A 27174-nucleotide genomic window follows, 5' to 3' on the forward strand; every position below is an offset into this window, starting at 1 on the left:
TTGTGCTGCGTTGTCATTGTTTGTATTGCAGGATGAGGAATGACAGCCATGGAGAGTACAACCTCACAGCTCTCACCACTCCGGCACTCTCCACTCACTTTGTGCTGCATTGTCATTGTTTGTATTGCAGGATGAGGAATGACAGCCATGGAGAGTACAACCTCACAGCTCTCACCACTCTGGCACTCTCCACTCACTTTGTGCTGCATTGTCATTGTTTGTATTGCAGGATGAGGAATGACAGCCATGGAGAGTACAACCTCACAGCTCTCACCACTCCGGCACTCTCCACTCACTTTGTGCTGCATTGTCATTGTTTGTATTGCAGGATGAGGAATGACAGCCATGGAGTGTACAACCTCACAGCTCTCACCACTCTGGCACTCTCCACTCACTTTGTGCTGCATTGTCATTGTTTGTATTGCAGGATGAGGAATGACAGCCATGGAGAGTACAACCTCACAGCTCTCACCACTCCGGCACTCTCCACTAACTTTGTGCTGCATTGTCATTGTTTGTATTGCAGGATGAGGAATGACAGCCATGGAGAGTACAACCTCACAGCTCTCACCACTCCACCACTCTCCACTCACTTTGTGCTGCATTGCCATTATCATTGTTTGTATTGCAGGATGAGGAATGACAGCCATGGAGAGTACAACCTCACAGCTCTCACCACTCCGGCACTCTCCACTCACTTTGTGCTGCAGACCCCGGCCAAGCCCATCATCCCCGTCCAGACCGGAGTCCAGGCCCTGCAGGAAGAGCAGTCCAGCGGCATGTCCATCTTCTTCAGCCTGCTTGTCTTAGGTGAGCAGCTCTCTGATTGGGGTCTCTCTGGGGGTTTCATGGGGGGGGGGGGGGGAGGGGGGGTTGTGTCCCTTTCATTGTAATATTGGTCCACTTTTGATCGTTAGTTCGATGGCCTACAGCGCTGCACCGTTTTTGATTGATTTTCAATAGATTTCATGGTGATCTAAAATCAATCTGTCAGATTGGGTGGCAGTCTGTGCGTGTATGGTCACATTATTTATTGTTTGAATCTTTTATATTATGCAATGAATTGTATCATGCTAAGTGGTGTTAGAATGGAATCTCTCTGCCTTTTGGTGGCACACAGACTCAGTAACGATATCCCTGCTTCTCTTCCAGCAATCTGCATCGTCCTGGTCCACCTGCTCATCAAGTACCGCCTGCATTTCATGCCTGAGAGCGTGGCTGTCGTGTCACTAGGTAACGTGTCACTAGTTCCTGTGTGGCTGTGAGAGCGTGGCTGGTGTGTCACTAGGTAACGTGTCACTAGTTCCTGTGTGGCTGTGAGAGCGTGGCTGGCGTGTCACTAGGTAACGTGTCACTAGTTCCTGTGTGGCTGTGAGAGCGTGGCTGGCGTGTCACTAGGTAACGTGTCACTAGTTCCTGTGTGGCTGTGAGAGCGTGGCTGGCGTGTCACTAGGTAACGTGTCACTAGTTCCTGTGTGGCTGTGAGAGCGTGGCTGGCGTGTCACTAGGTAACGTGTCACTAGTTCCTGTGTGGCTGTGAGAGGGTGGCTGGCGTGTCACTAGGTAACGTGTCACTAGTTCCTGTGTGGCTGTGAGAGCGTGGCTGGTGTGTCACTAGGTAACGTGTCACTAGTTCCTGTGTGGCTGTGGGAGCGTGGCTGGCGTGTCACTAGGTAACGTGTCACTAGTTCCTGTGTGGCTGTGAGAGCGTGGCTGGCGTGTCACTAGGTAACGTGTCACTAGTTCCTGTGTGGCTGTGAGAGCATGGCTGGCGTGTCACTAGGTAACGTGTCACTAGTTCCTGTGTGGCTGTGAGAGCGTGGCTGGTGTGTCACTAGGTAACGTGTCACTAGTTCCTGTGTGGCTGTGAGAGCGTGGCTGGCGTGTCACTAGGTAAGGTGTCACTAGTTCCTGAGTGGCTGTGAGAGCGTGGCTGGCGTGTCACTAGGTAACGTGTCACTAGTTCCTGCTGTGACATCATCAGCGTGTCACTATTTCCTGCATGGCTGTCATCACTAGGTAACGTGTCACTAGTTCCTGCTGTGACATCAGCGTGTCACTGTTTCCTGCATGGCTGGCGTGTCACTAGGTAACGTGTCACTAGTTCCTGTGTGGCTATGAGAGCGTGGCTGGTGTGTCACTAGGTAACGTGTCACTAGTTCCTGTGTGGCTGTGAGAGCGTGGCTGGCGTGTCACTAGGTAACGTGTCACTAGTTCCTGTGTGGCTGTGAGAGCGTGGCTGGCGTGTCACTAGGTAACGTGTCACTAGTTCCTGTGTGGCTATGAGAGCGTGGCTGGTGTGTCACTAGGTAACGTGTCACTAGTTCCTGTGTGGCTGTGAGAGCGTGGCTGGCGTGTCACTAGGTAAGGTGTCACTAGTTCCTGAGTGGCTGTGAGAGCGTGGCTGGCGTGTCACTAGGTAACGTGTCACTAGTTCCTGCTGTGACATCATCAGCGTGTCACTATTTCCTGCATGGCTGTCATCACTAGGTAACGTGTCACTAGTTCCTGTGTGGCTGTGAGGGTGTGGCTGGCGTGTCACTAGGTAAGGTGTCACTAGTTCCTGTGTGGCTGTGGGAGCGTGGCTGGCGTGTCACTAGGTAACGTGTCACTAGTTCCTGTATGGCTGTGAGAGCGTGGCTGTCGTGTCACTAGGTAACGTGTTACTAGTTCCTGCTGTGACATCAGCGTGTCACTGTTTCCTGCATGGCTGTCGTCACTAGGTAACGTGTCACTAGTTCCTGTGTGGCTGTGAGAGTGTGGCTGGCATGTCACTAGGTGAGGTGTCACTAGTTCCTGTGTGGCTGTGAGAGTGTGATTGTCCTGTCACTAGTTCCTGAGTGACTGTGAGAGCATGGCTGTGAGAGCGTGGCTGTCGTGTCACTAGGTAACGTGTCACTAGTTCCTGCGTGGCTGGTGTGTCACTAGGTAACGTGTCACTAGTTCCTGTGTGGCTGTGAGAGTGTGGCTGGCATGTCACTAGGTGAGGTGTCACTAGTTCCTGTGTGGCTGTGAGAGTGTGATTGTCCTGTCACTAGTTCCTGAGTGACTGTGAGAGCATGGCTGTGAGAGCGTGGCTGTCGTGTCACTAGGTAACGTGTCACTAGTTCCTGCGTGGCTGGTGTGTCACTAGGTAACGTGTCACTAGTTCCTGTGTGGCTGTGAGAGTGTGGCTGGCGTGTCACTAGGGTAACGTGTCACTAGTTCTTGCTGTGACATCGTGTCACTATTTCCTGCGTGGCTGTCGTGTCATTAGGCAACGCATCACTACTTCCTACGTGGCTGCGAGAGCGTGGCTGTCGTGTCACTAGGTAACGTTTCACCAGTTCCTGCGTGGCTGCGAGAGCGGGGCTGTCATGTCACTAGGTAATGTGTCACTAGTTCCTTTATATAGCAAACAAATTGGCCATTGACACCAATACATCCTGGTACAAATATTAAATACTTTATTGCACAATTTTCCTCAATAAGCTCCTCAAAGGAACCACTACACAGACAGAATTAAAACCTTTTTCTGCGCAGAAATAAGTGAAAATTTAAAACCTAGGAGCCAACCCGCAAACCCCGTTGTGTCAATTTCCTAGGCTTGTGTGCATGGAGTCCATCAGTCAACTTGATCATATTGCTCCATGCACCCAAGCCCAGTCTGCCTAGCTGTCACACACATACAGCATATACACATGCACACAGCAGCTGCCTCCCCCCCCCCAGCAGGGATGAGTCCTATTATAGAGATACAGCGCTGCAGCAAGTACCGTTGGCCGGCTATGTTGTTCACAGCTGTTTTATATTCTGGTTAGGAGGCAGTACATCGTTAGGCAATTTCCTCCAATCGGCATACAATTTGAAAAACGAGTACACTTGCAGTACTCCGCGTCTCTTGCGCTCCTCACTTCGGTCAGTGTATTTCAGTTAGCCGGGTAATTGTCCAATGGCCACCACTTTGGGCTGTCAGTCTGATAGTCCATACTTGGCTTCAGCGTGCTTTACCGGACGAACTCCCGATCTCCGCTTGCAAAGTGTTAGGGGCCAAGTGCCCTTAGATGTTTGTAGAGCATCCCGGCCGGCAATACTCACGCCTCCTGTTTGTAGTTAGCGGGGACACATGTGAGCGTGCAGTGGCTGGCTCCTCCCACATATGCGTTTCGCGTCACGTGACGCTTCTTCAGGGCGTCACTAGTTCCTGCGTGGCTGTGAGTGTGGGGCTGTCGTGTCACTAGTTCCTGCATGGCTTTCGTGTCACTAGTTCCTGCGTGGCTGTGAGAGCGCAGCTGTCGTGTCACTAGTTCCTGAGTGGCTGTGAGAGTGCAGCTGTCGTGTCACTAGGTAACGTGTCTCTAGTCACGTGACGCTTCTTCAGGGCGTCACTAGTTCCTGCGTGGCTGTGAGTGTGGGGCTGTCGTGTCACTAGTTCCTGCATGGCTTTCGTGTCACTAGTTCCTGCGTGGCTGTGAGAGCGCAGCTGTCGTGTCACTAGTTCCTGAGTGGCTGTGAGAGTGCAGCTGATGTGTCACTAGTTCCTGCGTGGCTGTGAGAGCGCACCTGTCGTGTCACTAGTTCCTGCATGGCTGTGAGAGCGCAGCTGTCGTGTCACTAGTTCCTGCGTGGCTGTGAGAGCGCACCTGTCGTTTCACTAGTTCCTGCATGGCTGTGAGAGCGCACCTGTCGTGTCACTAGTTCCTGCGTGGCTGTGAGAGCGCAGCTGTCGTCACTAGTTCCTGCGTGGCTGTGAGAGCGCACCTGTCGTTTCACTAGTTCCTGCATGGCTGTGAGAGCGCAGCTGTTGTCACTAGTTCCTGCGTGGCTGTGAGTGCAGCTGACGTGTCACTAGTTCCTGCGTGGCTGTGAGAGCGCAGCTGTCGTGTCACTAGTTCCTGAGTGGCTGTGAGAGCGCACCTGTTGTGTCACTAGTTCCTGCATGGCTGTGAGAGCGCAGCTGTCGTGTCACTAGTTCCTGCGTGGCTGTGAGAGCGCAGTTGTCGTTTCACTAGTTCCTGCGTGGCTGTGAGAGTGCAGCTGTCATGACACTAGTTCCTGCGTGGCTATGATAGTGCAGCTGTCGTGTCACTAGGTAACGTGTCTCTAGTTCCTGCGTGCAGTGGCTGGCTCCTCCCACATATACGTTTCGCGTCACGTGACGCTTCTTCATAGCGTCACTAGTTCCTGCGTGGGTGTGAACGTGGGGCTGTTGTGTCACTAGGTGACGTGTCACTAGTTCCTGCATGGCTTTCGTGTCACTAGTTCCTGCACGGCTGTGAGAGCGCAGCTGTTGTGTCACTAGTTCCTGCGTGGCTGTGAGAGCGCAGCTGACGTGTCACTAGTTTCTGCGTGGCTGTGAGAGCGCAGCTGTCGTGTCACTAGTTCCTGCATGGCTGTGAGAGCGCAGCTGTTGTGTCACTAGTTCCTGCGTGGCTGTGAGAGTGCAGCGGATGTGTCACTAGTTCCTGCGTGGCTGTGAGAGCGCAGCTGTCGTGTCACTAGTTCCTGCATGGCTGTGAGAGCGCAGCTGTCGTGTCACTAGTTCCTGCGTGGCTGTGAGAGTGCAGCGGACGTGTCACTAGTTCCTGCGTGGCTGTGAGAGAGCAGCTGTCGTTTCACTAGTTCCTGCATGGTGGTGAGAGCGCAGCTGACGTATCACTAGTTCCTGCGTGGCTGTGAGAGCGCAGCTGTTGTGTCACTAGTTCCTGCGTGGCTGTGAGTGCAGCTGACGTGTCACTAGTTCCTGCGTGGCTGTGAGAGCGCAGCTGTCGTGTCACTAGTTCCTGCGTGGCTGTGATAGTGCAGCTGTCGTGTCACTAGTTCCTGTGTGGCTGTGAGAGTGCAGCTGACGTGTCACTAGTTCCTGCGTGACTGTGAGAGCGCAGCTGTCGTTTCACTAGTTCCTGCATGGCTGTGAGAGCGCAGCTGTTGTCACTAGTTCCTGCGTGGCTGTGAGAGCGCACCTGTCGTGTCACTAGTTCCTGCGTGGCTGTGAGAGCGCACCTGTCGTGTCACTAGTTCCTGCGTGGCTGTGAGAGTGCAGCTGACGTGTCACTAGTTCCTGCGTGGCTGTGAGAGCGCACCTGTCATTTCACTAGTTCCTGCATGGCTGTGAGAGCGCAGCTGTTGTGTCACTAGTTCCTGCGTGGCTGTGAGTGCAGCTGACGTGTCACTAGTTCCTGCGTGGCTGTGAGAGCGCAGCTGTCGTGTCACTAGTTCCTGAGTGGCTGTGAGAGCGCACCTGTCGTGTCACTAGTTCCTGCATGGCTGTGAGAGCGCAGCTGTCGTGTCACTAGTTCCTGCGTGGCTGTGAGAGCGCAGCTGTCGTTTCACTAGTTCCTGCATGGCTGTGAGAGCGCAGCTGTTGTCACTAGTTCCTGCGTGGCTGTGAGAGCGCAGCTGTCGTGTCACTAGTTCCTGCGTGGCTGTGAGAGTGCAGCTGACGTGTCACTGGTTCCTGCCTGGCTGTGAGAGCGCACCTGTCGTGTCACTAGTTCCTGCATGGCTGTGAGAGCGCAGCTGTCGTGACACTAGTTCCTGCGTGGCTATGATAGTGCAGCTGTCGTGTCACTAGGTAACGTGTCTCTAGTTCCTGCGTGCAGTGGCTGGCTCCTCCCACATATGCGTTTCGCGTCACGTGACGCTTCTTCATTGCGTCACTAGTTCCTGCGTGGGTGTGAACGTGGGGCTGTTGTGTCACTAGGTGACGTGTCACTAGTTCCTGCATGGCTTTCGTGTCACTAGTTCCTGCACGGCTGTGAGAGCGCAGCTGTTGTGTCACTAGTTCCTGCGTGGCTGTGAGTGCAGCTGACGTGTCACTAGTTTCTGCGTGGCTGTGAGAGTGCAGCTGTCGTGTCACTAGTTCCTGCGTGGCTGTGAGAGCGCAGCTGTCGTGTCACTAGTTCCTGCATGGCTGTGAGAGCGCAGCTGTCGTGTCACTAGTTCCTGCATGGCTGTGAGAGCGCAGCTGTCGTGTCACTAGTTCCTGCATGGCTGTGAGAGTGCAGCTGTCGTTTCACTAGTTCCTGCATGGCTGTGAGAGCGCAGCTGTTGTCACTAGTTCCTGCGTGGCTGTGAGAGCGCAGCTGTCGTTTCACTAGTTCCTGCGTGGCTGTGAGAGCGCAGCTGTCGTTTCACTAGTTCCTGCATGGCTGTGAGAACGCAGCTGTTGTCACTAGTTCCTGCGTGGCTGTGAGAGCGCACCTGTCGTGTCACTAGTTCCTGCGTGGCTGTGAGAGCGCACCTGTCGTGTCACTAGTTCCTGCGTGGCTGTGAGAGTGCAGCTGTCGTGTCACTAGTTCCTGCGTGGCTGTGAGAGCGCAGCTGTCGTGTCACTAGTTCCTGCATGGCTGTGAGAGTGCAGCTGACGTGCCTCTAGTTCCTGCGTGGCTGTAGTCACGTGGCTGCCCTCAGCACGCTGATCTCTTCTCACAGGTATCCTGATGGGTGCTGTTATCCGGATCATCGAGTCCCAGAAACTGGCCAACTGGAAGGTAAGAGGCTATGAGTCACAGGTGAGGACATATACTGCCACTGTAAGTTACTAACGCCTGCTACTGGTCACAGTGTGTGGTGTGATGAAATGAGAGTCCATACACCACGAGCAGACCAGTAGTTTGAAGATATCTCCTTTATTCCATCTCAAGCAGTAAAAAGAACTCCTCTTACTCAATACTAAAAATCCAAACCTCCATGGACAAAATACACAGCAGACTGTTCAGTCACAACTCCAGCACAATTCTGACTCTAATGCTGGGACACATGGTACGTTTATTCCTGCATAATCGAGCCACTGGCTCGATACCGGCGCATCCCAGCGGGTGCTTCCTTATCTTCCGCTCGTTTCTTCTTTTGTCCTGCCCGCCGTTATCGAGCGCGGAATCAATCCGGCGGGGTATCGGACACGTCGGGAAATTATCAATCGAGCCATCAGCGGCTCGATTATGCGGGAATAAACGTACCGTATAATCCCAGCTCATGTGGCTTTTATAGGCATCACACAGAAGCTTCCAGAGAAGCCCACATCACAATAGGTCTTTTCTAAAGGTAGCCATACATCAGGCGACTTGGTAGCCGATCAATCGACCATTCCTATTCGATGATTATAATCGAATTAGATGGAAATCGGTGCCGCCAAGTGCATGCCCGAGTGAAAATGCAACCAATTTCAGGACGAAAATTGGTCGCATTCTCGATCGCGCATGCTGCAAGATGTAGGGCCGACTTGCATAATCAGGCGTGCGATGGAAATGGTGTGTAATTTTGAACAATCAACGAAACCCCTGGTGCTGTCCCCCCCCCCCCCAATAAAAAATGTCCCCCTGGTTACCATATGTAAAGTATACATTTCCTGTCCGCGGCCTGCGCTTGTCCCTCCGCTGCTCCAGGATGTCGCACACCACTAGGGTGCGCTCTATAGGCAGTAGCAGTGTTAGGGAGTCTTGCCCAAGGTCTCCTTACTGAATAGGAGCTGGCTTACTAAATGGGTAGATACGAGAACCCAGGTCTCCTGTGTCAGTGGCAGGGCCAGAACCCGTACACTATCCAGCCGCTGTTGTCATAAATCAAGCAGCCTGACAACCTAAAAAGAAAACCAGGATATCAGTTATAGTTTATACCCGATTTATATAGTGCCAGCATATTATGCAGTGCTGGACAACAAGGTTACAGACAATGATAGGGGTGACAGACAACATGATACAGGTAATACTCAGTAATCTACACAATGCCGGATCATACACTGGAGTAAATGTCCCAATAATACAAGGTCACAGTATTCTGTGTGCAGGATCAGGTACGATACACAAGGATGCCAAGGGCTTACAATCCAAGGGGGGGGGGAGGGATTACACAATAGGGCGGGGGGGGGGGGGGGGCTGCATCTAGATGTTCTCAGCAGAGAGAGTTAGGGCATCGGCAGGGTGGGGTAAGCCTCCTTGAAGAGTTGACTTTTGAGGGCTTGTTTGAAGGAGGGGGCAAGCCTGATGGGCAGTGGGAGAGAGTTCCACAGGATGGGGGCAGCTCTAGTGCAGTCCTGTAGTTGAGCATGGGAGTGCGAGATGCGTGCAGTGGTTATGAGGAGGTTGTTGGAGGAGCGAAGTGGGCTGCCAGGTGTGTATCTGCTGATCATGTCAGAGATGTAGGTCGGGCAGGACTTGTGTATAGATTTGTAGGCCAAACATAGCATCTTGAAACGGACTTTGAAGCGTATTGGAAGCCAGTGAAGGGATTTGCATAGAGAAGTAGTGGAGACAAATTAGTGGGAGGAGTAGATTAGTCTGTCTGCTGCGTTCATGATGGATTGTGGGGGGGCGATGGGGTTCTGAGGAAGGTTTGACAGGAGGGTGTTGCAGTAGTCCAGGCGGGAGATGATGAGGGCATGGATGGATGAGGAGTTTGGCAGTGTCCAGTATCAGAGGCAGGCCTGACAGGAGGATGTTGCAGTAGTCCAGGTGAGAGATGATGAGGGAGTGGATGAGCAGTTTGGCAGTGTCTGGGGTCAGAGTGAGGCCGCCTGACAGGAGGGTGTTGCAATTGTCCAGGCGGGAGATGATGAGGGCGTGCATGAGGAGTTTGGCAGTGTCTGGGGTCAGAGGGAGGCCTGACAGGATGAGTGTTGCATTAGTCTAGCCGGGAGATGAGGGCATGGATGGACGAGGAGAGAGGCAGACAGGCCTGACAGGAGGGTGTTGCAGTAGTCCTGGTGGGAGGTGAAGGCATGGATGAGGTGTTTGGCAGTGTCCAAGGTCAGAGGGAGGCCTGACAGGAGGGTGTTGCGGTAGTCCTCGTGGGAGATGATGAAGGCATGGATGAGGTGTTTGGCAGTGTCCAGGGTCAGAGGGAGGCCTGACAGGAGGGTGTTGCAGTGGTCTTCTTGGGAGTTGATGAGTGTGTGCATGAGGAGCTTGGCAGTATCCATGGTAAGAGAGAGGCATGACAGGAGGGTGTTGCAGTAGTCCTGGTGAGAGATGAGGGCATGGATTAGGAGTTTGGCAGTGTCTGGGGTCAGAGGCAGGCCTGACAGGAGGGTGTTGCAGTAGTCCAGGTAGATGAGGGCATGGATTAGGAGTTTGGTAGTGTCTGGGTCAGAGGCAGGCGTGACAGGAGGGTATTGCAGTAGTCCAGGTGGGAGATGATGAAAGCACGGATGAGGAGTTTGGCAGTGTCTGGGATCAGAGGGAGGCCTGACAGGAGGGTATTGCAGTAGTCCTGGTGGAAGATGATGAAAGCACGGATGAGGAGTTTGGCAGTGTCTGGGATCAGAGGGAGGCCTGACAGGAGGGTATTGCAGTAGTCCTGGTGGAAGATGATGAAAGCACGGATGAGGAGTTTGGCAGTGTCTGGGATCAGAGGGAGGCCTGACAGGAGGGTATTGCAGTAGTCCTGGTGGAAGATGATGAAAGCACGGATGAGGAGTTTGGCAGTGTCTGGGGTCAGAGGCAGGCCTGACAGGAGGGTGTTGCAGTAGTCCTGGTGGGAGATGATGAGAGCATGGATTAGGAGTTTGGCAGTGTCCGGGATTAGGAAGGGGTGGATCCTGGAGATGTTACGTAGAATGGAAATTGCAGGCCCTAGCAATGGTTTGGATGTGAGGGATGAAGGAGAGGGCCGAGTCCAGGGTGACAGCCAGGCAGCGGAATTGTGCACTTGGGCGTATGATTGCACCGTTGACAATAACATAGATGTCTGGGGGAATGGGGGGGGGGAGGGGGGTTAGTCTGCAGGGGCAAGGAAAGGATGATGGGAATGTAGTCTGACTGATGATACAAATTCCTTATTTTCTCTGAACAGGAGGAGGAGATGTTCCGACCCAACATGTTTTTCCTGCTGCTTCTGCCACCTATCATATTTGAGTCTGGCTACTCCCTACACAAGGTAGGCCTCTGTCCTATTCTCATCATAGCCATGCCATTACTCTCACACATTCATGTCTGAGGCATTTACAGAAATTCATTTGGAATAGGGTTTTTTGTTGTTTTTTTTGGTTTAATCATAGTTATTGAATTATTTCATACAGAACATTTGCATTGAAAGGCGCTGTAAAGACACAGTGAGTCCAAAACTGTGCAGGATAAACAGTCTCAATATAGCCAAATTGTATACAACTTTATAGGTGTTGGCAGAAATATAGTAATCCAAAGAGCGTATGGAAAGTATTGTATGTACTTTAACAGAGGAGTGAACACTGAACAGTAACTAAGAAATAACCCTTGAGGAGGTAGAGGACGTTCCTCATATGTATGAGAGGAGGTAGAAGGAGGGAGGGGGGAGCTGTCCTCCCGAAACTGGCTGGGATTTTCCCTGCAATTTGCAGTTAGGAGGGTTGCATCCCTTTAAATCAGGGGTCCCCAACCACTCTTGCCCCTCTCCCACCCCGCGGCCGCCGCTCCTTTTACCTTATGAGCTGGCGGCCGCTTCCTCTCTTAGATTTCCCCGTAGCTCCTCTCCTCTTTGCAGCATCTTCTATTACAGCAGCACGTCCCACGGCTGCTGTAAGGAGGGAAGGAAGCAGGACAGTGTTTCCCATGGTAACAGCAATGTATATCGCCGCTACAGGAAGCCGGTGTCCCGATTCCTTCCCTCCTTACAGCAGCCGTGGGACGCGCTGCTGTAATAGGAGATGCTGCAAAGAGGAGAGGAGCCACAGGGGGAATCTAAAAGAAGAAGCGGCCGCCAGCTCATAAGGTAACAAGAGCGGCGGGAGGGGGCTATACAGGGGCAACTATACTAGCTATACTGGGGGCAACTATACTAGCTATACTGGGGGCAACTATACTAGCTATACAGGGGCAACTATACTAGCAATACAGGGGCAACTATACTAGCTATACAGGGGCAACTATACTAGCAATACAGGGGCAACTATACTAGCAATACAGGGGCAACTATACTAGCTATACTGGGGGCAACTATACTAGCTATACAGGGGCAACTATACTAGCTATACTGGGGGCAACTATACTAGCAATACAGGGGCAACTATACTAGCAATACAGGGGCAACTATACTAGCAATACAGGGGCAACTATACTAGCTATACAGGGGCAACTATACTAGCTATGCTGGGGCAACTATACTAGCAATACTGGGGGCAACTATACTAGCAATACTGGGGGCAACTATACTAGCTATACTGGGGGCAGCTATACTAGCAATACTGGGGGCAACTATACTAGCTATACAGGGGCAACTATACTAGCTATACAGGGGCAACTATACTAGCTATACTGGGGGCAACTATACTAGCTATACAGGGGCAACTATACTAGCAATACTGGGGGCAACTATACTAGCTATACAGGGGCAACTATACTAGCAATACTGGGGGCAACTATACTAGCTATACTGGGGGCAACTATACTAGCTATACTGGGGGCAACTATACTAGCAATACAGGGGCAACTATACTAGCAATACAGGGGCAACTATACTAGCTTTACAGGGGCAACTATACTAGCTATACTGGGGGCAACTATACTAGCAATACAGGGGCAACTATACTAGCAATACAGGGGCAACTATACTAGCTATACAGGGGCAACTATACTAGCTACACAGGGGGCAACTATACTAGCAATACAGGGGCAACTATACTAGCAATACAGGGGCAACTATACTAGCAATACAGGGGCAACTATACTAGCTATACTGGGGGCAACTATACTAGCAATACAGGGGCAACTATACTAGCAATACAGGGGCAACTATACTAGCTATACAGGGGCAACTATACTAGCTATACTGGGGGCAACTATACTAGCAATACAGGGGCAACTATACTAGCAATACAGGGGCAACTATACTAGCTATACAGGGGCAACTATACTAGCTACACAGGGGGCAACTATACTAGCAATACAGGGGCAACTATACTAGCAATACAGGGGCAACTATACTAGCAATACAGGGGCAACTATACTAGCAATACAGGGGCAACTATACTAGCTATACAGGGGCAACTATACTAGCAATACAGGGGCAACTATACTAGCTATATTGGGGGCAACTATACTAGCTATACAGGGGGCAACTATACTAGCAATACAGGGGCAACTATACTAGCTATACTGGGGACAGCTATACAGGGGCAACTATACTAGCTATACTGGGGGCAACTATACTAGCTATACTGGGGGCAACTATACTAGCTATACTGGGGGCAACTATACTAGCTATACTGGGGGCAACTATACTAGCTATACTGGGGACAACTATACTAGCTATGCTGGGGCAACTATACTAGCAATACTGGGGGCAACTATACTAGCAATACAGGGGCAACTATACTAGCAATACAGGGGCAACTATACTAGCCATACTGGGGGCAACTATACTAGCTATACTGGGGGCAACTATACTAGCAATACAGGGGCAACTATACTAGCAATACAGGGGCAACTATACTAGCAATACAGGGGCAACTATACTAGCAATACAGGGGCAACTATACTAGCTATACTGGGGGCAACTATACTAGCAATACTGGGGCAACTATACTAGCTATACTGGGGGCAACTATACTAGCAATACTGGGGGCAACTATACTAGCTATGCTGGGGCAACTATACTAGCAATACTGGGGGCAACTATACTAGCTATACTGGGGCAACTATACTAGCTATACTGGGGCAACTATACTAGCTATACTGGGGCAACTATACTAGCTATACAGGGGCAACTATACTAGCTATACTGGGGGCAACTATACTAGCAATACTGGGGGCAACTATACTAGCAATACTGGGGGCAACTATACTAGCAATACTGGGGCAACTATACTAGCTATACAGGGGCAACTATACTAGCTATACTGGGGGCAACTATACTAGCAATACTGGGGGCAACTATACTAGCAATACTGGGGGCAACTATACTAGCAATACTGGGGCAACTATACTAGCTATACAGGGGCAACTATACTAGCTATACAGGGGCAACTATACTAGCAATACTAGGGGCAACTATACTAGCTATACTGGGGGCAACTATACTAGCAATACAGGGGCAACTATACTAGCTATACTTGGGGCAACTATACTAGCTATACAGGGGGCAACTATACTAGCTATACTGGGGCAACTATACTAGCTATACTGGGGGCTACTATACTAGCAATACAGGGGCAACTATACTAGCAATACAGGGGCAACTATACTAGCCATACTGGGGGCAACTATACTAGCTATACAGGGGGCAACTATACTAGCTATACAGGGGCAACTATACTAGCAATACAGGGGCAACTATACTAGCTATACTGGGGGCAACTATACTAGCTATACTGGGGGCAACTATACTAGCAATACAGGGGCAACTATACTAGCTATACTGGGGGCAACTATACTAGCAATACAGGGGGCAACTATACTAGCTATGCAGGGGCAATACATACATAGTTACATAGTTATTTTGGTTGAAAAAAGACATACGTCCATCGAGTTCAACCAGTACAAAGTACAACTCCAGCCTGCTCCCTCACATATCCCTGTTGATCCAGAGGAAGGCGAAAAAACCCTTACAAGGCATTGTCCAATTAGCCCCAAAAGGGAAAAATTCCTTCCCGACTCCAGATGGCAATCAGATAAAATCCCTGGATCAACATCATTAGGCATTACCTAGTAATTGTAGCCATGGATGTCTTTCAACGCAAGGAAAGCATCTAAACCCCCTTTAAATCCAAGTATAGAGTTTGCCATAACGACTTCCTGTGGCAATGCATTCCACATCTTAAAGAGAACCCGAGGTGGGTTTGAAGAATATTATCTGCATACAGAGGCTGGATCTGCCTATACAGCCCAGCCTCAATTGCTATCCCAAACCCCCCTAAGGTCCCCCTGCACTCTGCAATCCCTCATAAATCACAGCCACGCTGCTGACAAACAGCTTGTCAGAGCTGGCTGTGTTTATCTCTATAGTGTCAGTCTGCTGCTCTCCCCGCCTCCTGCAGAACTCCAGTCCCCGCCTGCATCCCTTCCCTCCCTGCTGATTGGAGAGAAGGGACGGGGGCAGGGACCGGAGCTATGCAGGAGGCGGGGGAGCAGCTGAGACTGACACTACAGATGTAAACACAGCCTCACAGCATGGCTGTGATTTATGAGCGATTGCAGAGTGCAGGGGGACCTTAGTGGGGTTTGGGATAGCAACAGAGGCTGGGCTGTATAGGCAGATCCAGCCTCTGTATGCAGATAACATTCTTTAAACACACCTCGGGTTCTGTTTAATCACTCTTACTGTAAAGAACCCTTTCCTAAATAAATGGCTAAAACGTTTTTCCTCCATGCGCAGATCATGTCCTCTAGTCCTTTGAGAACGCCTAGGGACAAAAAGCTCATCCGCCAAGCTATTATATTGCCCTCTGATGTATTTATATATGTTAATTAGATCTCCTCTAAGGCGTCTTTTCTCTAGACTAAATAAGCACAGTTTATCTAACCTTTCTTGGTAAGCGAGACCTTCCATCCCACGTATCAATTTTGTAGCTCGTCTCTGCACCTGCTCTAAAACTGCAATATCTTTTTTGTAATGTGGTGCCCAGAACTAAATTCCATATTCCAGATGTGGCCTTACTAGAGAGTTAAACAGGGGCAATATTATACTAGCATCTCGAGTTTTTATTTCCCTTTTAATGCATCCCAAAATTTTGTTCGCTTTAGCTGCAGCGGCTTGGCATTGAGTACGATTATTTAACTTGTTGTCGATGAGTACTCCTAAGTCCTTCTCCAAGTTTGATGTCCCCAACTGTATCCCATTTATTTTGTATGGTGCTAGACCATTGGTACGACCAAAATGCATGACTTTACATTTGTCAACATTGAATTTCATCTGCCATGTATGTGCCCATATAGCCATCCTATCCAGATCCTGTTGCAATATGACACTGTCTTCCTGAGAGTTGATGATTCTGCACAATTTTGTATCATCTGCAAAAATAGCAACATTGCTCACTACTGCATCTACTAGGTCATTAATAAATAAATTGACGAGCACTGGACCCAGTACAGACCCCTGTGGTACCCCACTGCTAACAGTCTCCCATTTTGAGTATGATCCATTGACCACAACTCTTTGTTTTCTGTCCATTAGCCAGTTCCCTATCGATGCACACAAACTCTTCCCCAGTCCTTGCATCCTCAACTTTTGCACCAGACTTCTGTGGGGAACAGTGTCGAAGGCCTTTGCAAAGTCCAAGTATATCACATATACAGCATTCCCAATATCCACATTAGCGTTCACTACCTCATAAAAGCTGAGCATGTTAGTCAAACAGGACCTGTCTTTAGTAAACCCATGTTGATGCTGAGAAATAAGATTATTTTCTACTATGAAGTCATGTATAGTATCTCTTAGTAACCCCTCAAATAGTTTGCATACAACTGATGTTAAGCTTACAGGTCTATAATTTCCTGGATCTGATTTTTTGCCCTTCTTAAATAATGGGAAAACGTGGGCTGTACGCCAATCCACTGGGACTCTGCCAGTTGCAAGAGAGTCACAAAAGATAAGATAAAGGGGTTTAGCTATAACTGAACTTAATTCCCTTAGGACCTGAGGATGCATGCCATCCGGGCCAGGTGCCTTGTCTATTTTTAATTTATTTAGTCTTGCCTTCACTTCTTCCTGCGTTAAGTATTGAATATTACAGTTAGAAGATTGAGACTCTTCTGCCTCTGTAATTTGCAACAGTGCTGTTTCCTTTGTGAAGACAGAAGCAAAGAAAGCATTTAATAACTCTGCCTTACCTTAGTCATCCACCATTGAGTTCCTACCCTCATCCTTTAGGAGTCCTATACAGTCAACCTTTCTTTTTTTAGAGTTGATGTACTTGTAAAACTTTTTTGGGTTAGATTTGATATCCCTAGCGATTTGATTTTCAGCTTCGATCTTTGCCAGCCTAATTTCTTTTTTACAATTTTTATTGCACTCCTTATAATTGCTTAGTGCAGCCTCGGTCCCCTCCTGTTTTAGGACCTTATAGGCATTCCTTTTCCTCTTCATTTTATCCCTAACCTTTCTATTCATCCATAGGTTATTAGGGATTGTAGCTTTAATAAAAAAAATTTGATGTATCGTTTATGCCCTTTAGCTGAGACTGACTCAGGTACAGTATGCCTCTGATTTTAATGTTATTTCATCGAGTGTGGGCCTCAGCATAGATTAATTTTTCCTTAAAAAAGCCCGAGGCGGGCTCAAATGAGTGATTCATTCTCTCTTTTACAGCGTGCAGGGAGGCGGGGGAGCTGCAGGGGGCATGGCCAGGGAGAGAGAGCTGCCCAATGACAGCTCTGGAAAACCTGTAAGCGCTCCCCTGGCGGACGTTTTGTAAAGGGAATCCCTCTCCCTGTGTTAATCTCGGGGGGCTATAGCGCAGCGGTAGGGGGAACAGAGGCATGTCATGAGGCAGAGAACATGCCTCTGTGTCCCATCTGTCCCCCATCTGCCCACTACGGGTTCTCTTTAAAGAGACTCTGTAACTAAATTGTCAGCCTTATTTCTTCTATCCTATAAGTTCCTATACCTGTTCTAATGTGGTCTGTGTTACTGCAGCTTTTTTCTAGTTGCACTGTCTCTAATATATCTAATTTTTTTTTCTTTGTCAAGCTTTGTCGACCCAGAGAGGAATGGGCTGCCTCTGTTGTAATGAATACAAGTTATGCACGTCCCCTGCAGGCTCTGTGTGCTTTGTTTACTTCTCACTCTCTGCTCTCAGTTTCAGCTTGTGCAGGCCGAGGAGGGAGGGAGCTGCCTGTCACATGCTGAGAAACTGTGAGAATCCCAGACTGGAGTGCAGATAATTCACTATGTAAAAAAAAATAGTAGTATACTGTATGTATGTGTGTGTGCATATATATACATATATATAACAACTTGTTGCACACCGTGCAGTATGTTCACGGCCCTGCAAAGTTCACAGGATGCACCAGGGCCGTGCATACAAGTGTGCAGCCGACGCTCGCTCCCGTTCGCAAGCGCACTGCTGTTACCGCCGCTTAGTGGGGAGGTTAATGAATGGGACCGCAGTTCCCATTCATAAGTCTAAGTCCCCGATTCAATGAATACCGGCGTTTACGAGACGCCGGCAGTCATTGTATCTTCCTGTTTTTACACTGGCACGCATTACTTCCAATTCACGTGTTTACGTATGGGAATCGGAAATAATGACTGATAATAGTATATTACACCAAAATTCATTTTTATTTAATAAAAATCCCCACACTGACTTTAATAATTATCTCCCTCCCACACCCTCCCATAGTACCCAAACTTTATTTTGAGGATATAGGGGGGAAAAAATGTACATAAAAAAAATATATATAAGTAGTTACCTTAGCGACTGAACTTTTTTAAAATTTATGTCAAGGCGGTAGATTACTATTAATTTTTAAGAAACATACTTGTGAGATATAATGCGGAAGGAGTATGGCCTGATTGAATACAAACACCTTAGATATCTGTAAAAATACAAAACTTTATTATTCATTTACAAGAAACACTATGCAGAAATAACATAAACCCATGTATGGCAGAAGGGAACCCCCAGCTCCCAAAACACCCACACCCCAAAACCCGCTATACCCAGAGCCCTCTACTCTGATGAAATCCAGCCAGTGGACTTAGTGCACATGTATGATGATTCAAAGCTGCGCAGCTTGATGACAAAAAATCAAAGAATCAAAAAATCTCCAGAGCATAAGCAGAAAACTCGAAAATCAAGAATCAAAAATTAGGATGCAATAAAGGAGTTCAGACTGGTCACCTAATGGATATAAACATTCCGGTGTAGAGAGAGGTCAAAGCAAGGAGCAGGTATCCTCAACTCCCAGCACACCATGCCGACAAGTCAATTCTGACAGCTTGTTAGTTGTTGCACACACACCAAGAGCAAATATATTGCAGCATTTAGTTGAAAGCACAAGTCCATGTAGCAATGGCTCATTAGCAGAAAGCAGATAAATGAAAACAGTGTTATTGCCAGCAGTTCCTTGCAAATCTGCAGAAGCACTAGGGCTAGTATGTAGCAGCATAAATGGAAACAAAAGTCCATGCAGCAGGGGCTTGATGGCCACAAGCAGGTTGACAGATGTAGACAGTATTGATGTTAGCAGATCCTTGCAAGAAAGCACATCATTGCTGAAAGCAGGTCAAACAGCCAGTAGATGAAAAAGCAGCAGTAGCAATAGCCATGAAGCATAATAGCACTGTATGTCAGCCGAGCATATAAATATAAATGGTGTGTGATTGCCCAGTGGGCTCTTACTCATCCGGGCAGGTTTCGGCAACTAGCAGCGGTGTAGGCTGAGAGGAGGTGATGTCCTAGAGGAGCATGGGGACTCAGGTGCCCGGGGGATCCACCGCCATAGAGGACGGCGTCCTCGATCGATTTCGCCGGCTACTACCGGCTTCTTCAGGAGGCGTGTCCGAAAAGCCGTGACACGCTTCCTATGTAGTCGCCGCCGCCCTTTATTTTGAGGATATAGGGGGGAAAAAATGTACATAAAAAAAATATATATAAGTAGTTACCTTAGCGACTGAACTTTTTTAAAATTTATGTCAAGGCGGTAGATTACTATTAATTTTTAATTTATGGGCTTGTAATTCGTGATGGACGCAACACTGAAAAAATGCACCTTTATTTCCAAATAAAATATTGGAGCTATACATTGTACTAGGGACATTTTTTAGACGTTGCAATAACCGGGACAAATGGGCAAATAATATGTGTGGCTTTTATCCACAGTACATTTTATTTTAACACTATAATGGCCAAAAACTGAGAAATAATGCATTTTTCATTTTTTTCTTATTATTCATGTTAAAATGCATTTAGGATAAAATAATTCTTAGCATACTGTACCTCCCAAAGAAAGCCTAATTGGTGGCGAGAAAAACAAGATATAGATCATTACGCTGTGATTAGTAGTAATTAAGTTATTGGCAGAAGAAAGGGAGGAGCGCTGACTGGTCAAAAATTGGTCTGGTCCACAAGGGGAAAAACCCCTCAGTCATCAAGTGGATATATATATACACGCACACACACAAACATCACTTCCTGGATAACGGCCATGTTTTTTGCTTGTAAACCCTGCCTAAAACTGGCGATTAAAAGCCAGGATTGCGGTGGGGAGCGGCATAAACGGCAAAGAGAGATCCAGGAGATCACAGTGACTTGATTGGTATGTTTTTTATTGTACAAATCCGACAGTATAGATTCTCTTTAAGCCACTTAACCTCTTCTGTTAGGTCTTCATGTGCGTCAAGCAGTTCATTGTGTGCAAAGGTAACGTGACATCTTTTGTTCAATATGTGAAACTCTCTCGCTGGACTCTGTATTCAACTGGTAGAGTTTTTCAGAAGGGTTCTACGTAGTTAGAGTTAGATTGTTATTTGGGTTGAAAAAGACATTCGTCCATCATGTTCAAGCAGAAGGGAAAAAAAAACATCCTGAACCTGCACATATCCCAGTTGATCCAGGGGAAGGCGAAGACCCTTAGAAGGCTGGGACAAAAAGGGAAAAATTCCTTCCGGACGACTGTCAGATAAATCCTTGGATCAACTCCATCGGGAATTACCTAGTAATTATAGCCGTGGATGCTCTTCAATGCAAGGAAAGCATCCAAGCCCTCTTTACTTGCAGATATAGAGTTTGCCATAACTACTTCCTGAGGTAAGATGTTCCAGATTCTAACTACTCTCACTGGGAAGGACCCCTTTCTAAATAGATGGCAAAAACCTTTTTTCGTCCATACACAGATCATGTCCTCTTGTCCGTCGTATAACCGTAGGGACAAAAAGCAGGTCAGTGTCCTTTCTATAGTGTGGTGCCCAAAACTGTATTCCATTCTCCAGATGTTGCCTCACAAGTGATTATACAGAAGGAGTAGTATACTAGCATCTCAAGATATTTCCCTTTTTATGCATCCCAGAATTGTATTTACTTTAGCTGCTGTTACTTGGCATTGTATACGATTACCTAACTTGTTATCAACCAGCATTCCTAAGTCCTTCTCCAAGTCTGATGTTCCCAACTGTTTGACATTTATTTTATATGATAATATAAAATATAAAGCTACTCTGAAGGGAGAGCATCAAGTCTTTAAAGAAAACTTGTACTGAAAAAAAAGTTCCCCTGGGCTGTACTCACCTCGGGTGGGGGAAGCCTCTGGACCGTATTGAGGCTTCCCCCGTTGTCCTGTGTCCCACAGCGGTCTTGCTGCAGCCCCCGGAATGCACAGGCGACAAATCAGACAGCCTGTGCAATATTTACCTTTTCGGGCTCCAGCGCGGGCGCTGTTGCTGCTCTTCTGACGGAGATAGGCGAAAATAGCCGATCTCAGTCTACTGTGCAGGTGCAGGAGACTTGCGCCTGCGCAGTAAAGCGGTCGACGGAGATCGGCTATTTTCGCCTATCTCCGTGGGAAGAGCGGATACTGTGCCTGTGCTGGACCCAAAAGGTAAATTTTTACATTGCCACCGCTCTGGGAGGATTTTCTCCGCCGCCGTGGGACCGAGGACGACGGGGGAAGCCTCAATAGGATCCGGAGGCTTCCCCCACCCAAGGTTAGTACCCCCCCCAGGGGAGTTTTTTTCATTACAGATTTTCTTTAAGAAAAGTCAGTGAGAGTGGCAGGTCTGATGCAGGGAGTTATGTGAGAAGATCTGCAGGAGTGGCAGAGGCGGCGTCCTTGTGGTTTGGGTCACCCTGAGCTGCTTGGTTACTGTGTAAGTCAGTGAGGGTGGCAGGTCTGATGCAGGGTGTCAGGAACCGGCCCTGCGGCAAGCCTGCAGATACGGTTCCCGACTGCGGGTTTGACCAGATCGAGAGGGAAGCAGCCTTTGGCAAGCTACAATAAGGCTGTCGCCCCTCAAACACTTCTCACTGCCACCACTAGCTGCCGCTAGACACTTCCACTCTGCTGTCGAGTGATCTGCATGCAATCCGCGTTTTCGTATTCGGGTCAGCTTTGCGCTTTAGGCCAAATACGGGAACGCCACGCACACACACAGTACAATCGTACAGTAGCAAGGCACAATCAGGCACTGAACTTTGTAACGCCAGTTACACTGCAGACTCTTCTAGGCTACGAGCGTTAGCTTAGTACAGCAGAAGTCAAACTTATTAAATAACGATTTAATATTCCAGAAACAGTGGAACAGTGCAGAAAGTAATATATACAAAAGATTTACAAAAACAGAGTAAAAGTTACAAAATAAAAGTTACAGAGATACACACAAGGATATTTGCTTGCCAAAATAAACAGGAATCAAGATAGAAGAACCTTGGACATGGTTTTGTGGACGGACACAGTTCTGGTTGGACCAGGAGTCCACCTAGCTTCAGCTACCGTCAGGAGCGGACTGATTTCAGGTATCTGCCCCTGCCTTTTATGCTGGGAGATTTGCCTTGAGGCGGCAAGCCCGTTTGGAAGGGGGGGAACTAGTTTGAATTAACTTTCCAGACATAATTTAATTCCAAGTTTGTTCTACTTTTGATCTGTCAGAGATTTCCCATCTCCAGGTGACGGGTGACAACTTGCCAGGCTTCCTGGCTTTCCAACTTTCCAGCAGGCTGTCATATGTAAATTCCAGAGTTTCCTGATAGCCTTTGAAGTCCCCAGACTGTGGTAGTCTTGATTTGTATATTGGGACAATGGGCTGTCTACATGTACACAGAGTTCAAAAGCCATGCAGACCAGCCTATTCTTTGTTAAGTGGCTGCTAATTTGCAGTTCCCTGCTACCAGAGTAACTTAATGCAAACGTAGGTTCATTGACATATGGACAATCACCTTAGTAGTTTCCTGGAGCCAGGTGACACCTTCAAAAGCCAGACTGGCTTTTAGCACACATACATATCTGAGGTAGTACGCAGTAGACAGAAAAATGAAAAAATATGTTCCTGTATTAGAGAGCGAGGAGAACGCCAGCGCATACCACTAAGGCAGCATCTGAAATGACCACCAGCTCAGTGTGCAGCACCTATATAGACTCTCTGCACACTACACATTCTATTCAGATGCAAATCATATGCAAATCTGCTACTACTTATAATGCAAACAGGAAACTCAGAAGGAGGGGCTGGGAGCAGCTAACCTGATAGTTATACAGTTACAAAGTTAAGAAAAAGTGGGGGGAAGGCTGCGCATCCCTAGACACATGCTGCAATGGAATGATTGATCGCACAGGCATACACCGCCTCTATTAGACTGAAAAATGCATGCCCTGCATCCAAAACAATGCTAACATTTATTACTCTAGGAGGAACTTTAGCTTCCAGTATGGTTTGCATGCAAAGTATACAGTACTAGACACTTGCGCCACGGTGAGGCAGACCTCCGGGCAAGTGACCTAACCTAAATTTAAAACCTTGGGAGCAGCTAAGCAAAAAAAAAAAGTATAACTTACATTTTGTTGGAGAGCGAGGAGAACGCCAGCGCATACCTCTAAGGCTGCATCTGAAATGACCACCAGCTCAGTGTGCAGCACCTATATAGACTCTCTGCACACTTCGCATTCGATTCAGATGCAAATCATATGCAAATCTGCTACTACTTATAATGCAAACAGGAAACTCAGAAGGAGGGGCTGGGAGCAGCTAACCTGATAACCTGACACTTGCCCGGAGGTCTGCCTCACCGTGGCGCAAGTGTCTAGTACTGTATACTTTGCATGCAAACCACACTGGAAGCTAAAGTTCCTCCTAGTGTAATAAATGTTAGCACTTGTCTTGGATGCAGGGCATGCATTTTTCAGTCTAATAGAGGCGGTGTATGTCTGTGCGATCAACCATTCCATTGCAGCATGTGTCTAGGGATGTGCAGCCTTCCCCCCACTTTTTCTTAACTTTGTAACTGTATAACTATCAGGTTAGCTGCTCCCAGCCCCTCCTTCTGAGTTTCCTGTTTGCATTATAAGTAGTAGCAGATTTGCATATGATTTGCATCTGAATTGAATGCGAAGTGTGCAGAGAGTCTACATAGGTGCTGCACACTGAGCTGGTGGTCATTTCAGATGCAGCCTTAGTGGTATGCGCTGGCGTTCTCCTCGATCTCCAACAAAATGTAAGTTATACTTTTTTTTTGCTTAGCTGCTCCCAAGGTTTTAAATTTAGGTTAGGTCACTTGCCCGGAGGTCTGCCTCACCGTGGCGCAAGTGTCTAGTACTGTATACTTTGCATGCAAACCATACTGGAAGCTAAAGTTCCTCCTAGCGTAATAAATGTTAGCATTGTTTTGGATGCAGGGCATGCATTTTTCAGTCTAATAGAGGCGGTGTATGCCTGTGCGATCAATCATTCCATTGCAGCATGTGTCTAGGGATGCGCAGCGTTCCCCCCCCCACTTTTTCTTAATGTTCCTGTATTATCCTTAGCATCACAACTAGCTGCTATCATGACACAGGGAGTTGTGTGAGAGGATCAGCAGAAGTGGCAAAGGCGTTGTCCTTGTGGTTTGTGTCACCCCGAGCTGCTTGGTTACTGTGTAAGGAAAGTCAGTGAGTGTGGCAGGTCTGATGCAGGGAGATGTGTGAGAGGATCTGCAGGAGTGGCAGAGGCGCTGTCCTTGTGGTGTTTGGTCACCCCGAGCTGCTTGGTTACGGTGTAAGGAAAGTCAGTGAGAGTGGCAGGCCTGATGCAAGGAGTTGTGCGAGAGGATCTGCAGGAGTAGCAGAGGCGTTGTCCTCGTGGTGTTTGGTCACCCTGAGCTGCCTGGTTACTGTGTAAGGAAAATCAGTGAGAGTGGCAAGTCTGATGCAGGGAGTTGTGTGATAGGATCTGCAGGAGTGGCAGAGGCGTTGTCCTTGTGGTTTGGGCCACTCCAAGCTGCCTGGTTACTGTGTAAGGAAAGTCAGTGAGAGTGGCAGGTCTGATGCAAGGAGTTGTGTGAGGGGATCTGCAGGAGTGGCAGAGGTGTCAAAAACCTGAGTGGTTCTTGCCTTTTTCATGATTGCTAACTCAGTAAAGGACCAGCCCTTAAAGCGTTGCTATCGTATAAATCCGGCATAGCGGGGTCTGAACCCTCTATAACAGTAATTATAGATTAACGGTATACCTTGAAATGAATCAGAGCACTCAGTATTTGATTTTATATAAAAAATTGTATTTGCTTATCATACAGCATATATACAAAATATGAACAGTTCCAAGTAGAGTTTCCTTCTAACAGTATTCCATCTCATCAAGGCCTTTATAGCCAATCGATCATCAATCTTCTACGCACATTCAAAAAAGAATATAACAGTTGTGTTATGTAGAGTAAGATAAAAAGTAGTCTCATCTGTTTCAATAGCTCTGTAACTAGTAGCTGTGTACAACTTGTAGTAATCTTCTTAAAGAAATGGCATAAAAAATAACTTCTAAAAAAACTTCACAGACTTAACAGAACTTAATGCTGAAAAATTAATAAAGTAAATCACCAGAATATTAAGCATATTACCCCTTCTCTGTCATCTCTTCAGCATCTAGAACCACGTGTGGGAAGGTAGCTTCTGTCTTGTGTGTCTTCTCATGAGATTGGTAGACTAGTGCAAACTATGAGCTTTCAGCGCCTACTTTTATAGGGATAGGATGCAATATGGCTGCCTAATCTGGAATTTCCCTGAATCCCAGGTTCTGATTGGCTGAAACCTCCGTACGTCAATGCTTTATCATGTTTTAAATATCTAAGTCATAATATTATTGTTTATAAACTCCTTAATTGCCTTATCTTGTGAGAACTAACGTCATTTGGAGTGTTTGACATTTCATTTATAAGGGCGATATTGTAATTAATTGGGTACACACGCAGGTAGACATCTTGACTACATCATGACCTCCCGATAAGAGAAATGTCATGAGACACTGGGTCTCCAGAATTAAAAACATCGCCCATATCTATGTTCCATGCTGTGTTTGCTTGTTATGACATCTGTGTCTTAATTGGCCTGAGGTATGCCCATTTCTTTCTGAAATGCTGTTGGTCATCTTGACCCACCAATATACATAGGCCTGTAACCAACAGTATTCAGACTTACAGTAAATTAATACTTATTTAAACACTATACTATCCTTAAAGAGTAATCAAATATTGTGTATACTGATCAGCTATCTAAATAATTTCATTCTATAATTTTTTTATGAAGAAATCATTAATTTTATAAACTTATAAAAGATTACAAAAAAACGCCAGATGGCAGTGTAATATTATGTATTAAGCTTATGATTAAAAATGCTTTATCTGACATTTTATAAAAGTCACAATGAACTACCATAACATGATGTTTGCTATTGTCACTAATTTCAAAATCAGATATTGTTCCCAAAACAAAGAAAGACATGGCAACCTTGGTCTGTCTGGAACTGTTATCTAAGTCTCCATAAAAGTAAAAACTATTTCCCTTAGCTTAGTTTTAAATATATTCTGAATATTTTGCTATTTGCACTTGTTTAAGGAATAACTCTAGCTAGCATATAACTGACACTAATTATTGAAATGCATACATATCAGGCTTATTTGAATCATCATAGTTAACTAAAAATAATATAGAAGACTGGGTTTCAGTGTGGTTATAACAGAAATCTGACAGAGGTGTTGTCCTTGTGGTGTTTGGTCACACCGAGCTGCCTGTTTACTGTGTAAGGAAAGTCAGTGAGAGTGGCAGGTCTGATGCAGGGAGTTGTGTGAGGGGATCTGCAGGCGTGGCAGAGGCGGTGTCCTTGTGATGTTTGGTCACTCCGAGCTGCCTGTTTACTGTGTAAGGAAAGTCAGTGAGTGTGGCAGGTCTGATGCAGGGAGTTGTGTGAGGGGATCTGCAGGCGTGGCAGAGGTGTTGTCCTTGTGGTTTGGGTCACCCCGAGCTGCCTGGTTACTATGTAAGGAAATTATGTGAGAGTGGCAGGTCTGATGCAGGGAGATGTGTGAGGGGATCTGCAGGCGTGGCAGAGGTGTTGTCCTTGTGGTTTGGGTCACCCCGAGCTGCCTGGTTAATATGTAAGGAAATTATGTGAGAGTGGCAGGTCTGATGCAGGGAGATGTGGGAGAGGATCTGCAGGAGTGGCAGAGGCATTGTGGTTTGGGTCACCCTGAGCTGCCTGGTTACTGTGTAAGGAAAGTCAGTGAGAGTGGCAGGTCTGATGCAGGGAGATGTGTGAGAGGATCTGCAGGAGTGGCAGAGGCATTGTGGTTTGGGTCACCCTGAGCTGCCTGGTTACTGTGTAAGGAAA

The 27174-nt window shown here is 47.6% G+C and overlaps 1 protein-coding gene across 1 annotated transcript in view; it reads left to right on the forward strand.

The window, feature by feature from the left end:
- The first annotated feature begins 490 nt into the window (after window positions 1-490).
- Window positions 491-27174, forward strand: part of SLC9A8 (solute carrier family 9 member A8) — a 116823-nt gene continuing 90139 nt past the window's right edge. The window contains exons 1-4 of the mRNA XM_068264346.1: window positions 491-810; window positions 1153-1233; window positions 7414-7472; window positions 10771-10854. Coding sequence (XP_068120447.1) covers window positions 528-810; window positions 1153-1233; window positions 7414-7472; window positions 10771-10854 — 507 coding nt within the window. The 5' untranslated portion in view covers window positions 491-527. The remainder of the gene's footprint in view (window positions 811-1152; window positions 1234-7413; window positions 7473-10770; window positions 10855-27174) is intronic.

This window comes from Hyperolius riggenbachi, chromosome 12 (genome assembly GCF_040937935.1).
Source record: "Hyperolius riggenbachi isolate aHypRig1 chromosome 12, aHypRig1.pri, whole genome shotgun sequence".
NCBI lineage: Eukaryota > Metazoa > Chordata > Amphibia > Anura > Hyperoliidae > Hyperolius > Hyperolius riggenbachi.